The 16,244-nt window shown below is 46.5% G+C and overlaps 1 protein-coding gene across 1 annotated transcript in view; it reads right to left on the reverse strand.

Moving 5' to 3' along the window:
- Positions 1-16,244, reverse strand: part of MYO7A (myosin VIIA) — an 89,441-nt gene that overhangs the window by 68,818 nt on the left and 4,379 nt on the right. Inside the window, exon 3 of the mRNA XM_049780497.1 lies at positions 4,656-4,769. Coding sequence (XP_049636454.1) covers positions 4,656-4,769 — 114 coding nt within the window. The remainder of the gene's footprint in view (positions 1-4,655; positions 4,770-16,244) is intronic.

The following is a 16,244-nucleotide window of genomic DNA, read 5'->3' on the forward strand; positions in this document are numbered from 1 at the left end:
AGGGTGCTTATCCTTCTCACTACTACCTCCCATCAACATTTCTCACCCCAGTGGGCCAGCACAGAGGTTAGGAGGCAACTCAACCACTGGGGACCCCTGAATTCCTGTGCATGTTGCTTTCCTTTTCTGATATCAATAGACTCTCCTTCCTTCCTTCCTTCCTTCCTTCCTTCCTTCCTTCCTTCCTTCCTTCCTTCCTTCCTTCCTTCCTTCCTTCCTTCCTTCCTTCCTTCCTTCCTTCCTTCCTTCCTTCCTTCCTTCCTTCCTTCCTTCCTTCCTTCCTTCCTCTCTTTTTTACAATACTAGAAATCAATCAAATCTAGGACCTTTCAGCATGCAATAGAAATGCTTTACCCACTAAGCCACACACCTTCCCCACTGGTCCCTTCTTTTCACAGTGAGCATCACACTTAAGAATTAGTAATATGGCGGAGAGATAGCACAGTGGCGTTTGCCTTGCAATTAGCCGATCCATGAACCAAAGGTGGTTGGTTCGAATCCCGGTGTCCCATATGGTCCCCCGTGCCTGCCAGGAGCTATTTCTGAGCAGATAGTCAGGAGTAGCCCCTGAGCACTGCCGGGTGTGGCCCAAAAACCAAAAAAAAAAAAAAAAAAAAAAAAAAAGAATTAGTAATATGGGCCTGGAGAGATAGCACAGCTGTGTTTGCCTTGCAAGCAGCCGATCCAGGATCTAAGGTGGTTGGTTCGAATCCTGGTGTCCCATATGGTCCCCCATGCCTGCCAGGAGCTATTTCTGAGCAGAAAGCCAGGAGTAAACCCTGAGCACTGCCGGGTGTGGCCCAAAAACCAAAATAATAATAATAATAATAATAATAATAATAATAATAATTAGTAATATGGGGCTGGCTAGATAGCATGGAGGTAAGGCATTGTTTGCCTTCCATGCAGAAGGACAGTGGTTTGAATCCTGCCATACCATATGGTCCCCCGTGCCTCCCAGGGGCAATTTCTGAGCTTAGAGCCAGGAGTAACTCCTGAGCTCTGCCGGGTGTGAACCCCCCCCCCAAAATAAGAACTAGTAATATGGCTAGTGTGTTGTCAGTGCTGACAGAGTGTCTATACTTCTCCCCCCATTGCAGTCTCCCAGTGGGGATTAGCCCCTATGAAAATGTCTACAGGAATGAAAGGCTTAGACCAAGTGAGGGTAGAAACAGAGGTTCGGACCTGAAGGAATGAGGAACTGGAGAGAGAACAAACACCACCTGCCCAGGGACTGGGTTCCCTGAAGGAATGGAACATTAGGCTGGGAGAGACAAGCCCACTTTCTTTAAGAGCAAAGATAGAAGTGGGGTGGGGGATGTTAGTAATGTGCTGACATAGGCAGAGGCACAGCTTCACAGCCTGTCCATAGCCATAGCCTTTCCTCATTCATTCTGGGAGTCTTGGCTCTTCTGAACCTGATATGGGTCCCTGGTCTCCACCCTCCAGTGGAGGGGGTCTGTAGATGAGATTACAGCTATGGGGCTGGAGAGACAGTACAGCAGGTAGGGCTTTTGCCTTGCACAACCATCCCATAAGGTCCCCACCATCTGCAGATCCCATTGGGTCCCCTAAGCCTGCCAGAAGTGATTCCTGAGTGCAGAGCCAGGAAGTTTTTTTACCCACCACCCCCCAAAAGATGATGGGTAAAAGACTATGGCTGGAGGATGGAAAAGCTCAGGAAAGAGCAGGCTGGGAGCCCTAAGACAAACTGAACCTCACCCCTCCCTCCCTTAGGGCCTGGCTCAAGACTCAGTGCAGGTGGGTGAAGGAGACCTCCTGGATCCAGTGACACAGTTACAGGACACCATCTGACATGCAACTTAACCCCAGTGAAACATAAGCCTGTGGGCTGAGTCTCTGGGCTCCACCTTGGGAGCTGCAGGCATGTGGGTGAGGGAAGCTGCCAGCCAGCCTATACCCCCTTTTAGGGCTACAGCCTCTCAAAAGGTCTTTCAAAGAGGGTCTTTCTGGAGCCTTGAGGAGGCCTCTTGGAACTCCACTTTGAAACCCAGAGGACCAAGGTATGGTTAACAGAGCTGGAACCCCAAGTTTGCCACAGAGATGTGGAGTGGGGAGAGGAAGAGCAACCCAAAGGCCCAAGGTCCTAATCATGGTACCATCACTTATTAGCTGTGTGACTAGTCTAGATAGGCCTACTCAGTGCCTCAGTTTCCCCTTTTTGTAAGAGTTGCTACCTTTCACAGATTCTATGAGATCTAAAAGACAGATTGGGAGGAGCCAGATTGATAGTACAGTGGGGGAGGGTATTTATCTTGCCCACAGCTGACCAGGGTTTGATCCCGGCACCACATATGATTTCCCAAGACTACCAGGAGTAATTCCCTCTGATCAACACTGGGAGTGGCCTCCAAACTCGCTGCCTCCCCTCAAAAGAAAATAAAATAAAAAAATAAAAAAAAGAAACAGACTGGAAAGTCAGAGAGAACATAATGGGAAAGAACTTGCTTTACATGCTACTGATCCGGGTTTAAACACCAATACTACACATAGGCCCCATGATCACTGCCAGGAGTGAGTTCTGAGTATATACAGAACTGAGTATATACAGTATGTATGTATATATATATATATATATATATATATATATATATATATATATATAAGCTCAGAGCATTATGGTACAAAAACTAAAACAAAAAGTAGACACCCCCCCCAAATACAGACAGACTAGGTGAGAGGACTTTACAAACCTCTGTGGAATATTCCTCATAGGTGTCCCTGGGACCACAGAGATAAGTGACACCCGGATCCCCACTCCCTGCATAACCTCTGCTCCATGTTATTGTATCTTTGTCACAATGGAATTTGGATTTAGTTCTGTGTCTCCAGCCCCAAGTACGCCCAGACATGGTATAATCCAATCCCATCTCTGCTGTCCACACTTTGTTACCACCTACAAATGCCCCAACAGTTTATATGTGCCTATGTTCAGAGACCCAGGCTTCCCTTCTGGGCTCTCATTCAGACCATCCATCTGCTCCAGACAGGACTGAACTTCAAACCAGCCCTGTCCTGCCCAACAACCATCTCTTACCACTTAATAATCAAGGTTTCCTGTGTTCTATTCTAGGAGAGATAAATGGAACAGGGAGGTAGGGAATGGCTCAATAGCATGCCTTGCAGACATGAGACCATGAGTTTAATCTCTAGTACCAACCCGCATATACCAGACAAAGCAGCTTCATGCTTGGAACCCCTGGTGCCATCAGAATAGGTGACTTCTGGCCCAGTCCACCACAGCCAACTATGTATGACACAGAGAGGCCCTCAAGTAAGGTATGTAAGCACCACCACTAAAGGCTCATGAATTCTAGTGAGCTCTAAGCCACACCTGTGTGGAAGCCACAGCCCAGGAGTATGTAAGACTTCCTTGCCTTCAGTCATCACAACAAAGCAAAGCCCTGTTAGGAAAATGGCTCAAAGCACTAGAATGTGTTCTCTGTATTCAGAAGCCTTGGACTTGATTCTCAATGCCATATGGTCCTCAGAACACTGTTGAGAGTAATCACTGAGCATCGAGGTAGGAGTAGGGCCTGAGTACCATCAAGTATGAGCCAAAAAATCAAACTGAGCAGAACAAAACAAAGGGCCAAGGAGATGGTTCACAGAGCTAAAGTGCATGATTCTCAAACACAAGGCCCCAAGTTGAATATCTGGCATTGTGTGTCCCGTCCCCCAACCCAGAGAGTGGTCCTGGTGACAGCGGCACTGCTAGACCCATCAGCATCAGACTTGAACACTGAACTAGTTGGTCAAGTATCACTAGGAGCAGCTCCTAGATCCCCTGAGCATTGTTTATGAATTTTTCACCCCCCCCCAAATAATAACAACAAAGGGAAGGGAAGTTGGGAGAAAAGTTAATTTCTTAGACTGATTCTCCAGGGCAGTTCCAGGAGAAATGATGAATTCATAATGCCTGATGGAGCGAGATTGAATGTGTGATGTTTGTTTTTGTTTTTTGAGGGGTCAATACACGGAAGTGTTCAGAGCTTACTCCTAGCTTTGTGTTCAGAGATCTCTCCTGGTGGGATCTGGAGACCATATGAGATGTCGGGTATCAAACATGGGTCAGTTACAAATAAGGTGAGCATCCTACCTGCTGTCCTATGGTTCCAAAACGGAGAATGGGTTTTTTCAGATCAGGTCTCACCTTACCTTGCCGCAGCTGGGTTTATTTATGGCTATCAAGCCCTGCATAAGAGCTTTTTTGTCCTCACTTTACAGAAGAGGAAAAAGATTTTGCAATAGGTGCAAACTTAGTCAAAGTTGCAAAGTGGACAAGAAGGAACTTGAACTTATCCAGAAGCACTGAGTTACCTGAGAAATCCTCACACATGCACACTGACACGCATGTACATCCATAGGCATATAGACACACATGTACATATATAAGCACACAGAGATAGGCATGCATACACACAGGCACATACCTCTAATGCTAGGCAAAGAGACAGAGAAGTTGTAGAAACAGAACAAATAGTTTGGGCTGCAGAGAATGGTTCCCAACCGTGGAGCAGAGCGTAAGCTCCATGGAGGAAGCTTCCATGGTGCTGTTCAGGGTAATGCCCTTGAAGTAGGACCATCTCATCCCCATCACAGGTCACCTGCGAGTCTGAAGATGTACTACTCACATTGCCTTCATCGTCCAGCACCTGGATCTGCCCAGAGTCACAGAGTTTCACCACTGCGCCGATGGGTACATCAAACTCCTGCCCGGATCGCAGGTCCATCCAGACATAGTCGCCCTGAGGACGCAGAATTGCAGGTCAGGTGAGGAATGAGAGATCAACAAACCCCCCCCCCCCCCAGCCATCCTGCACTTCCACAGCAGCATCAATCTCTCCTTAGGAGCAGCCTTAACTCTGTCCACTTTGCAGATGAGTAAGCAGAGGCTCAGGAAGAGGAATATAAAAATCACAGCTGGGCAGCTTCCCTCCAAAAACTGTCCACAGATTGGCTCTCCCAAGAATTCCTTAAACAAACAGCCTCACCAGGGATTGGGCAACATTGCCAAACTCCTTCCTTGTATCCTAAAGTTGTCCATAGCACAGACACCCCAATCACTCTTGGGGTGAGTCATTGTCCTTGCTGTGACATGGCTAAGCCCCCTTGCTGCCTGGCTTGTGTGGGAGTCACAAACTTCTAGGAGCGGCACACTCAAGTCCCCTGTGGTACCTGGTACCAGGCCTGGCTCTCACTACCAGCTCCATCAAGACTCATGGAAAACTCCAGTTAGAGAATTGGACTAAGAACCAACACTTTCTGCACAGTTGAAAAAATGAATGTGTTTTAAGCATGCAGTGATGCAAATGTTGAGAAGTGAGCATGGAGAGAAAATTGAACCAGAACTGTGGGCAAGGCAGATGGCTTAAAGGGCTTAAGCACAAGTTTGCATGGAGGAACCCTGGTTTCCAGACCTGACAATACACAACCCTTTGAGAACTGCTGGGTGTAGCATAGAGGGTCAGATGTGCCCCCTAAACTACAACAACAACAACAACAACAACAACAGAGCTGATACATGACTAGTTCAGAAGTAGTTCATGGCAAAGGCAGAGAAGGAGCTACCTAGACTCTACCCAAGAAAATCTACCTAAGAAAATCTACTGGTCAGATGCTGAAAGGTCATAAAGGTTTAGAGCAGTGCAAGGCCAGGTGAAAGATAGATAGGAGCATCCTGGAGACAATTATGAAAGGGATTCTGGTGTGGGAGGTGCAGTTCTAACAGAAGCTCTTGTTGGTCTAGAGAGAAACATTTTGGTCCTAACAAGGCCATTCTTTTTGGAGATGTTTCCAAATTTCCTGAGGATAAAAGGACATAAGCATCCCAAGAAAAAGAGAACAGTGTCGGCACAGCTACTTGTGTAACAAATGGTAAAATAGATTCACAAGGAAACAAGCCTTTATCTTGTTTCACAGCCACTGAGCTGTTACCTGGAGACTGGCCTTCCAGAATGTGCTTGAGTTTAGCCCTATCACCAATGGGCCTGAGCCTCAGTTTCCTCATTAGGGCTGTACTCAGGGAGTCCAGAGGTCATATCATCCTGTTTCAGCTTGTTCCTCTGAGAACCATTTTCCAAACACTGCTGCTCGGAGGAACCATGCTTTTTGCAAGATTACCAATGGTGACAGGCTAACCCACGCCTAAATTTTCCCTAAAAAAATAAACAGAAAAAGAAAAGGGTGCACCTCCAGGAGGGAGAGAATTCCTGCTTACAGAGCACCTACTGTGTGCCCTGGGGGCTTTCGACAGATAAATACCATTTCGTATTTACCCCCATGCTAGGCTTTTGGGGGCACTCCTCTGCAGACCAAGTCTTTGACCACCCCTGCTCCACTGCCCTCCTCCAATTGTCCCCACTCTACCCTGCCACCTAGTGGACATCTGCCGGTCGGTTCAGATCCAGAGAGCAAAATCCTCTTTCCTTCTCTCCTCCCTCTGCCACCTCCTATGAGTTTGTTCATTCGTTCATTTACCCTCTTTCATTCATTAATTCAACTCTGTAGCAGTGCCCATTATGTTCCTGACGCTGTAGACAAAACAGAGGTAGGTCTCAGCTGAAATCAGATGATACATGGATGTGGAGGAACATAGACTGAAACAGATGACTTGGGACTCAGCCATGAACAGCAGAGGGACTTTCTAAATAAGATTCAATAAAAATTACCTTGCTTAACCAAAAAACATCAATGAGAAATAAGGTAAAGCCCACAAAGCTTAAGGTAGAAGTGCACAAAGCTTAATGGGTAAAAACAATATCACCAAAGATAAAAATAATACCAGTAAATCTTCAGTGTTTTTATTGACACGATAATGAGGATATTCGATGAGTTCAAAGAAACTATAGCACGGCAAAGCACAAGAAAGTATGAGAATTGAAATTAAAAAAAAACAAGTCAGAAATGAAGATCATGAAAAGTAATATAAAAGAAAGTCAATAGAAACTCTGAACAGCATAATACCAGAAGCTGAGCTAAAGATTAAGGAGCTCCAAGATGAGAAGGGAGAAACTGCTAGGAAACAACAGAAGGCGGAAAATAGTCTGTAAAAAAAAATGAATAGCATAGCAGTGAACTATGGGATGGGCTTAAGAGAAGCAATATAATAATCATCAGAGTTCCTAAAGGACAGGAAAGCAAATGTGATGAAGAAACAATAGTTAAATAAATCCTCGAGAAAAACTTCCCCAGGTTGAGAATTATAGGTACCAAAGTCTAAGAGGTTAAAAAGGTTCCAGTGAAATGAACCCAACTAGGAAAACTCTAAGGCATTTTATATTAAAAAATGACAAAAATCCAAACATAAGGACAAGATACTAGAAGCAGAAAGATAAAAAAGGAAACTTACATGCAAGAAAAGCCCATAAGAGGTACAGCAGATCTATCAAAGGAAACTCTACAAGCCGGAAGAATATGGGGGGCGGGGTCAACAAAATGAACACTTTACCAAGATTTCTTTATCCAGATACATTTTCACTCAGATTCAAAGGAATATGACAGAGCTTCATAGACAACTATTTATGGAATTCATAGCCTTGAAACCAGGTTTGCAAGGAGCTCCTTTAAATGACAAGATGAACTGGCTCATCATGTAGCATTGATTACGGCACTCACTCATGGTGCTTATGGTTGTCCTCTACTAGATTAAGAAATGCTAAAAATATATACCAATCAACCATCAAATTTTTATTTATTTATTGCCATTCCTTTAAGTTTTACTGGACCAAGTAATATGAAATACATTTGTTATAATGACTTCCAAAGCTAGGGTATGGAGGAAACTTGGGGATTTTGGTAAGGAGAAGGGAACATTGGTGGTGGGAATGGTGTTGGAACACTATTGTATACCTGAAACAACTCTATAATGAACAACTTTGGGCCCGGAGAGATAGCACAGCGGCATTTGCCTTGCAAGCAGCCGATCCAGGACCAAAGGTGGTTGGTTCGAATCCCGGTGTCCCATATGGTCCCCCGTGCCTGCCAGGAGCTGTTTCTGAGCAGACAGCCAGGAGTAACCCCTGAGCACCGCCGGGTGTGACCCAAAAACTAAAAAAAAAAAAAAAAAAAAAAATGAACAACTTTGTAAATCACAGTCTCTTAAACATTCCTGAAAAAATATAGAATGGCATGATAGATTTACATTCTCAAAAATGCCATCTTTGCTGCCTGCAAAAAATGGAGGCATCCTTGAGCTCCTGCCCTTCTATAGCCAGAACCACACTGGGTATCACCAACTTTTCTAAGGAGGCAGCTGGGTCTGTGTCTTTCTCCTGTGATACCTCAGAGACAAACAGCCAAAATTAGTTCCCTTCAGTGAGGAACTGTTTGACGTGGCAGGGCACATGCTTTGTAGGTTTGAGGTTCTGAGTTTGAACCCTGACATTGCATGATTCCCCAGAGATTACCTGATGTGACTCCAATAGAGAAAGAGCAAGAGTGTGAGAGAGTATATGTATAAGAAAAGGAGAGGAAAGGAGGAAGAAAGTGGGGAAAAAGAACAAAAGAGTGGAGAGGGGATGGAAGGAAGGGGAGGGAGGGAGATAGAGAAAGGAGAGAAGGAGAGAGAAAGGGAGAAAGAGAGAGAGGAGAGAGAAAGGGAGAAAGAGAGAGAGAGAGAGACCACTGGAAGAGTGACCATGGCACAGGAAAAAATAAAAACTTATTCTAACTCACAATAGACCCATAAGAGGCTAAGCAGAGAGTTAGCTGCTTCTCTCTATCTCATTGACTTCATGGCAAACCTTAGGAGGAGGATCCTATTTCCACTCTGTCTCCTCAAAAACACACAGAAGCACACCCATGATCACACGGCTGCTTTGTGGTAGAACTATGAATCCCAGGCCTGACAAATGTCAAATTCAGTGCTCTTTCCTGACATGCCCTTGCTTCAATCCTGAGTTACTGGATTCCTGGCCTTGAGTGGTCCCAAAAGCCATTTTCAAGTTCTACCAAGAGCTTCAAGTTCTACTAAGGGGTCTCTATGAGTCGCTGGTATCCTATCTGTGAACAGGGTTTAGTTCACAGAAAACAACTTCCGGGGTATTTCCCAGGGAACTAAGAAGGACCAAAGTTAAAAATCAAGTGGAAATAAGAAATGAAGGATCAGAAATGCTAAGAATACAGGACCACACAGCAAGCAGAAGTGACTCAAAATCTAATCCAATGCAGGAGGGCAGAAGCTCAATGGTCTCAGCTCCAGACCAGAACTTGAGGGAAGACAATAATTAAGTGGCAGCTAACAGGCTTCTTTCTGGGAGGGGTGGAGAGCTTAAGTGGCCTCACAGTAGGGAAGAAGCTAGGTCCCAGGGAAAGATGTCGCCCAGCCTCAAGTGGGTGATTTCCAAGACGGGTCCTGTTCAAATGCTTCAAGGGGACAGGAGGAGCATATGTGCCCTGCATGTGTTAGAAGCGCTAGGTTGAATCTTCTGAACAGGCCTCTGTTCTTATTTCAGGACTTTTCCCCAACTGACCCTCATAAAGGGGCGGCGGGGTGGGTGGGGGAAGACTGGTTTTATCAGCTCCATTTCCTGGGGGTGGCTGGAAAGGGGGAGCTGAGTGTCTTAGCAGGGCGCACCGGGCCAAGGTTCAGTGAGGGGGGTGGTTCTGGGGTTCTGGGGCTCATGCTTTCCTCCTGCAGGGTCAGACTATGCAAGCACGTCCCTGCTCTGGATCCGCGTAGACAAGAAGCGCTACGCAGCAACTTCAGCCTTGGGTGAGCACAGAAACTGGCCCTCAAGCACCACCCGGGGAGGGGGGCATTGGAATTCTGAGACCCCCGGGGCTCCTGACAGGTGGGGAAAGTGAGGCTCCTGGTGGGTTCCCTCCCCCCTTCTGGCCGGGACCTCACCGGCAGGACCGCGAAAGTCTTCAGCGCCTGGTTCAGGCTGCGCACCAGAGACCACTTGCCGGATGGCTTGGCGCGCGCCTCGGCCGGGTCGGCCGGGTCGGCGGGGTCGGCGGGAGGCTCCATGGCGTCGAGCCGCTGCAGAGGTGTCGGCGGGCGGCGACAGCCCGGGTCTGGCTCCGAATTCACCTAAGCCGGTGCGCGCTGGCGCCCGCCTAGGGGAACCCTAAACCCCGCCATCTGCCGAGCGCGGGCCCATGGCAACAGCGGCTTGGGTGACGCCGAGTGCAGGCCCACCACTGCCATCCTGGGGAGACCCTCCCCGACACCCCACACCCCACACCCCAGGCTCCTTGTGGGTTCCAGAACCGTAGGCAAAACTCAGTGTCCTGCGCGGCACCCGGGAAACTGAGCTGTGTGTCTGGGATATGCAGTTTGGAAGCAGATCTGGTTCTATGGGATGGAGATACTGTACAGAAGGGAAGGTTCTTACTTGCCTTGCACAAGGCTGGCTTAGGTTTTGATCACCCTGTAAGTTACCCCCTCAAGCACAGCAGAGCGATCCCTGAGTGCAGAGCCAGGAGTAACTCCTGAGCAAGACCAAGTGTGGCCCCCAAACAAAAATAAAATGAAACAAAACCTAATTATATATTGTATGCTGTTTATATAAACTATAAAATCATATATATAGGTTTTGGGAGTTCAGACTTGACAATGCACAGTATTTACTTCTGGCAGGGGAAAAAGGATCATGTGTAGTGCTGAAGCTCGAACCCGTGGTTCAATGCAAGGCGAGCGCGCTAACTTCTGTCCTCTCAGTTTGGCCACTAAAACCAGTATGTTTTATACAGAAGGGGCTACTAGGTGTAGAACACAATAATGGGATGACTTTTTCAAACTAAAGGGAAGATCTTTCTAGTTCACTGGCTGCCTCTGCAAAATGGGAGGTAGGTAGAAAAAAAAAAATCTTAGGATGGCTCCTTCAGGGCTGTCTGGCATCTCCCTCAGCCAGCCTGAGGGACGACCTAGAGAAGGCAGAGAAGAGGGTTCCACCTCATCCTTGGCCAGCTCACCCCACAGTGGATGCCAAGCTGAACTCCCATGTCCTGGCAGCCACATAGGACTGGGCACCCATTTCAGTCCACACTGGGCTCTGAGCCACAGAGTCCACCTGCCTGTCCAAAGATGTCCAAAGCCCAGGCCCTCAGCTCTCAGCTCAATCCAATCAACCAATTAAGCTTCCCTCTTCCTGTCTCCTCTCATGCCTTTCTTCAAGGCCTCTGGTTGCCACTTTTGTAACAACTCAGCATCAAATGGACCTGAAAATGCCACTTTTGTGACTCAGCATGAAATGGACCTGAAAATGCAACCATCTTCATCAAGCAAACAGCCATATGGAAATGGAAGAGATGGGAATGGCAGACTTATAATACATCACTGAGTTCATAACTGCCTTCCAGCTAGGCCCATCTGCCTCCCAGAGCTGGTGGGCAGGTATTCCCACTCACTTCTGTTAGCTTCTTTGTGAACCCCCTGTTTCCTCAGAGACTCACTTTCAGTGTCTCCTCAGAGATCCTGCTTCCCATCACCGGACCAGAGCAAGCATATCTATTACTTCCCACCCACCCACCCAGAGAGATTAGAGGGGCAGGACTCAGACCCTCAAACATGGGAAGGTGCTAAAGGGGAACTTACAGGCTCCTTCCTTCACTTCATTTGATCAGCTTTCTTTCACAGGTCCAGTCTCAAGTAAAGTCTCAACCTTGGATGCCCAAGTAGCAGAAGATGGACATGCTCAAATGAGGATAAGGATGTGACAGCCACATAAGAGATGTATTAGCCTGAGAGACAGGAGTGTGTCTAAGAGGACAAACATTGGAATCAAATGGTTTAGGTTCAATCCCAGTTGGAAATTCAGAAATTGCATAGCCCTTGGCAAGTTCTCCAGCCCTTATGTGCCTTCTTTTCAGAAGATGTCCAGAGTCTAACTAAGATCTTTGTTACTTTCTCAGACGGGTGCTAATAGAGTCAATACAGCATAAATGGCATTTAGTTAGTTAGTTAGTTAGTTAGTTAGTTTGTGGGCGATACCAGCAGTATTCAGGGATCACATCCTGATTGTGCTTGGAGAACCATGTGATATCAAGAATCAAATCAGATCTCCTTCATGCAAAACATGTGCTCCAGCTCTTGATTCAACATCATATTTTATTTTATTTTATTTTATTTTTGGCTTTGGGGCCACACTCAGTGACGCTCAGGGGTTACTCCTGGCTGTGTACTCAGAAATCGTTCCTGGCTTGGGGGACCATATGGGACACCAGGGGATCGAACTGCGGTCTGTCCTAGGCTAGCGTGGGCAAGGCAGACACCTTACCTCTTGTGCCACTGCTCTGGCCCCATCAACATCATATTTTATTAACTGAGAAAGTCATGTTGGGTTGGGGCTGAGTGACAACACAGTGGTAAGGCATTTGCATTGCATGCAGTCAACCCGGGACAGACCCGGGTTTGATCTTCAGCATCCCATATGGTTCCCTGAACCTGCCAGGAACAATTTCTGAGTACAGAGCCTGGAGTAATCCTTGAGTGCTGCCAGGTATAGCCCCCCAAAAATAAAAGTTATGTTGGAGAATGTTATTTTTTTCAAGCAGACATGAAGGCAGAAGAGTAAGCAGCAAAGTATGGAGAAGCAGATGTAAGAAGGAGAGATGGGGGCATGGACATGATTCATGTGGTAGAACACAGGCCTTATATGTGTGAAGCCGTGGGTTCAATCACCAGAATACTGCTAAGAGTGGCTGGCCCATGGGCCAAAGCACCATTGGGTGTGCCTCCTACCAAAGTAAGGTAGAACAAGATAAAGAAGGTAAAAACAGGTGTGTGGATGGAGGGAGGAACTGGAAGTCTCTGAATAAAGAAAGTATCAAGAGCCTGACTAGAGCCACCTGACCTAAACCTATGGCTCAATTCCTGCTGTCACTTTCCTGTCCCATTGGGGGTGCCATGGGGTTTTTGCTAGCACCCCACAGAACTCTCATCTTAGGTTTAGACCCCTTTCTTCTCATTCCATGTTCAGTTGGCCACTGTCTACTTTCACTATTTTCTAGAATTTCAGGAATTAGATTCTGATGACTTTTTTTCTTTTGTCCTGTTTCTTGGTATTTTGGTGATAGGAAATTTTTTTAGCAATTCTTGTTCTGCTCTTTGCTGATATTATCTCTCAGGAAGTTTGGCATAGTTGTCTCCTGAAGATTTTTTTCTCCCAACCTGCTACATCTTCTGGAGTGGGCTCCTTTACCTTCCCTGAACAATAATGCCTCAGTATGTACAGAAGGGGAAAGGATGGTGGTGGGTAAGGTGAGTGTGAGGCACCAGGGAGGAGAGGAAGCATGGTAAATGAAGGTGGAGAAGGGAGCTTGGAGGGGGTGAGCTTGGGTGGGACACAATCAGTGGATAAAGTCTTATTGTCAGAGGTCAAGTCTAAGAGAAGTAGGGGCCAGGGCATCTTGGGGGAGGCTGGAGTGTCATGAACCCTGATTCTGGGAGCTATCACAGGGTCAGAGAACTTACCACTATTATGTATTATCAAAAAGTTGGGGCCGGGAAGGTGGCGCTAGAGGTAAGGTGTCTGCCTTACAAGCACTAGCCAAGGAACGGACCGTGGTTCGATCCCCCGGCGTCCCATATGGTCCCCCCAAGCCAGGGGCGATTTCTGAGCACATAGCCAGGAGTAACCCCTGAGTGTCAAACGGGTGTGGCCCAAAAACCAAAAAAAAAAAAAAAAAAAAAAAAAAAAAAAAAAAAAAAGTTGTATGCATGTTGGAAAGCCAGATAATGTTAACTATTGTCCTACCCAGATGGAAAGAAAACTATCTCTAAAAGCTACAGCTATCTTGGGGACAGAGAGGTGAAAGAACAAATGTACTGCCTGCAAATAGCAAGTCCAAAAGAGTAGGGAGGTCATAACACAAGTACCAGGCCAAGGAATTAAATGAAAAATTGTTCTAAGTAACAAAGGACATTCTATTTTCATTAAAGGGTCAACCCAATTGTTACCAACAGCTCACAATTTATCTTTAAACTAACTTTTATCCTCACAGCAAAGGACATGGCGTCCCCACTCTGACCCACACCAGAGCCAAGGGCATGCCAGAGTGAGCAGGGATCCTGCCCAGTCCTTTCGAAAGTTGGTAGGGCTCTGCAAGTACTAGTTAACCTTGCAACCCAGGGCCTCTATTCTCCATCTGTATGTGACTAGTAATTGTGCCAGTCCCCAGAGCCTTACCTGACCACTTCCCCCACATTCCCCTGATAGGTAGGGCTGAGCTCCCATGACCAGGTGTCCTCCCACTCCCTCCTGCTAGCATAGGCCAGCTCCAGAGCACCCTTGATGGCAGTCTGGGAACTTCTCCTGGACCCAAAGGGCCTATTTATCTCTGGCCCTTTGTGTCCCACCTATTGTGGAGGAGCTCAGTGTCTCCATTGATGCGTGAATGGCCCTTTTCTGGGCTTGGGTTTCTTCATTTATGCCACAAGTTTGATAAACTCCATCTTACACCTTACTGCAATAATATAAAACCATGTGCAGAGAGTGCTGGCATGGAGTTGTACAAAGTGGTTGCTACTTTGAAGGAATTAAAACTCTTAACAAATGGATAACAATTTTTCCAGGAGAGAAAAAATTTGGATTCTTAACTCATCTTTATGCAAGTATTTCCTGTGTCTGGTACCCTGGGGGAGGGATTCTGAGTGTCTTGGAGAATGGATGGATGGAAGGAGGAATGGATGGAGAAGGGAAGGATAGACACATGGAAGAGTAATTATGGATGGGTGGACAAACAAGAGAAGGGTTGGAGGGACATGGGAATAAAATGTGGAAGGAAAGAAGGAAGGAAAAACAAGGGGAATGATGGCTAGAGGGAAGATGGAGGGGTAAATATATGAGGCATATTGCATTAAGTATAGCACCATTATATCCTTATAAAGAAACAAAGCAAGGAATAGACAGGATAGAATGAAAACAAATCCATGGGCTTTGACTCCAGAACTGAGATTACCAAGAGGGCAAATTAGGGAGCAGAGGATGAAAAAGACTAGAAGGGAACAGTGGTGGAGGGAGGGTCTTTAGCACCTGGGTGGTGGTGAAAAAGCAGTGGCTTTGTACAACTAAGGCATAAATGTGAGCACCATTTTAACTAGGTGACCTCAATGAAGTATCAAGAAGATTCAAATAAATCCATCCAAATTAATTTGATCATCTTTCTAAAGCACGATAACATCCTTGCAGGTCTTCTGAGATTTTGATTCTAAATAGAGCAAGGGAGAAGCTGGGAGCTAGACCACATATAGTTGAGGACTGATAAAAGCTGGGACCATACAATACAATATGTCACTGTCATCAGGGCTGTCTCACCCACAGCATTGCTGAGCCTCTATGTACTTCAGGACATTTCATCTCAAACCCCCCTTGGGAGTCAGGACCTAACTGTGATGGCCTCTTGGTGCAGGACAGGGTGGAATTCACATGCTGGGAAGCACCAAGCAAGCTAAGCAAGCTGGCTAGAGAGATAACATAGCAGGTAGGGTGCTTGCCCTTCATGTAGCTGACCCAAAGTTGATCTCCCAGCACCCGATATAGTCCCCTGAGTAACATCAGGAGTAATTCCTGAATGCAGAGCATTGCTGGGTGTGCCCCAACAACAGCAACAACAAAAAGTGGAAAGTGCCAGTCAGCTAGGAGAAGCTGGGGAGAAACAGGGTAGACAAATAGATGTGAGAGGATTCAGGCCTCTAGGCAGAGGCACTTCCACAATGACCAGAGGCAGAAAGGAGGCAGGTGAAACTAGATAAACCCTTCAAGGTCTGTGAAAACTGACAACAAGCATCTCCAGAAAAGATGGGATTCTGAGAAAGAAGCTCATGATTGCTGAAGAATGTGTAAGCCAAAGCCCTTTCTCTTATCAAGATGGTATGTAGGCTCCGTAAGCTCTGCCTGTGGGGCTGTGGAAGCATCTTTTTTCAGGCACAAGGTCACAACAAAGACCAGAAAAGTTTCTTCTGGTCTCACTCCAGAAGAGACTGCTTGCAGGTGAGCCAGGTCTACAGTTAGGGCAGGTAAGACAGGATTAACTCAGAGGCACACTGAAGAGGCTCACTAGGGAGTAATGACCCCTGCTATACACACATACACACATACACACAAATACACATTTGTATACACACACATACACATTGTGGCCTAGGTAGTAGCTGGATTGACAGTGACCAGATTTCCCTTCTTTTTCTATTTTTTAATTTTAGATTTTGAGCCACATATAATAATAATGCTCAGGGGTTATTCGTGGCTCTGCACTTAGGAATTACTCCTGGCAGT

This window comes from Suncus etruscus, chromosome 9 (assembly GCF_024139225.1).
Source record: "Suncus etruscus isolate mSunEtr1 chromosome 9, mSunEtr1.pri.cur, whole genome shotgun sequence".
NCBI lineage: Eukaryota > Metazoa > Chordata > Mammalia > Eulipotyphla > Soricidae > Suncus > Suncus etruscus.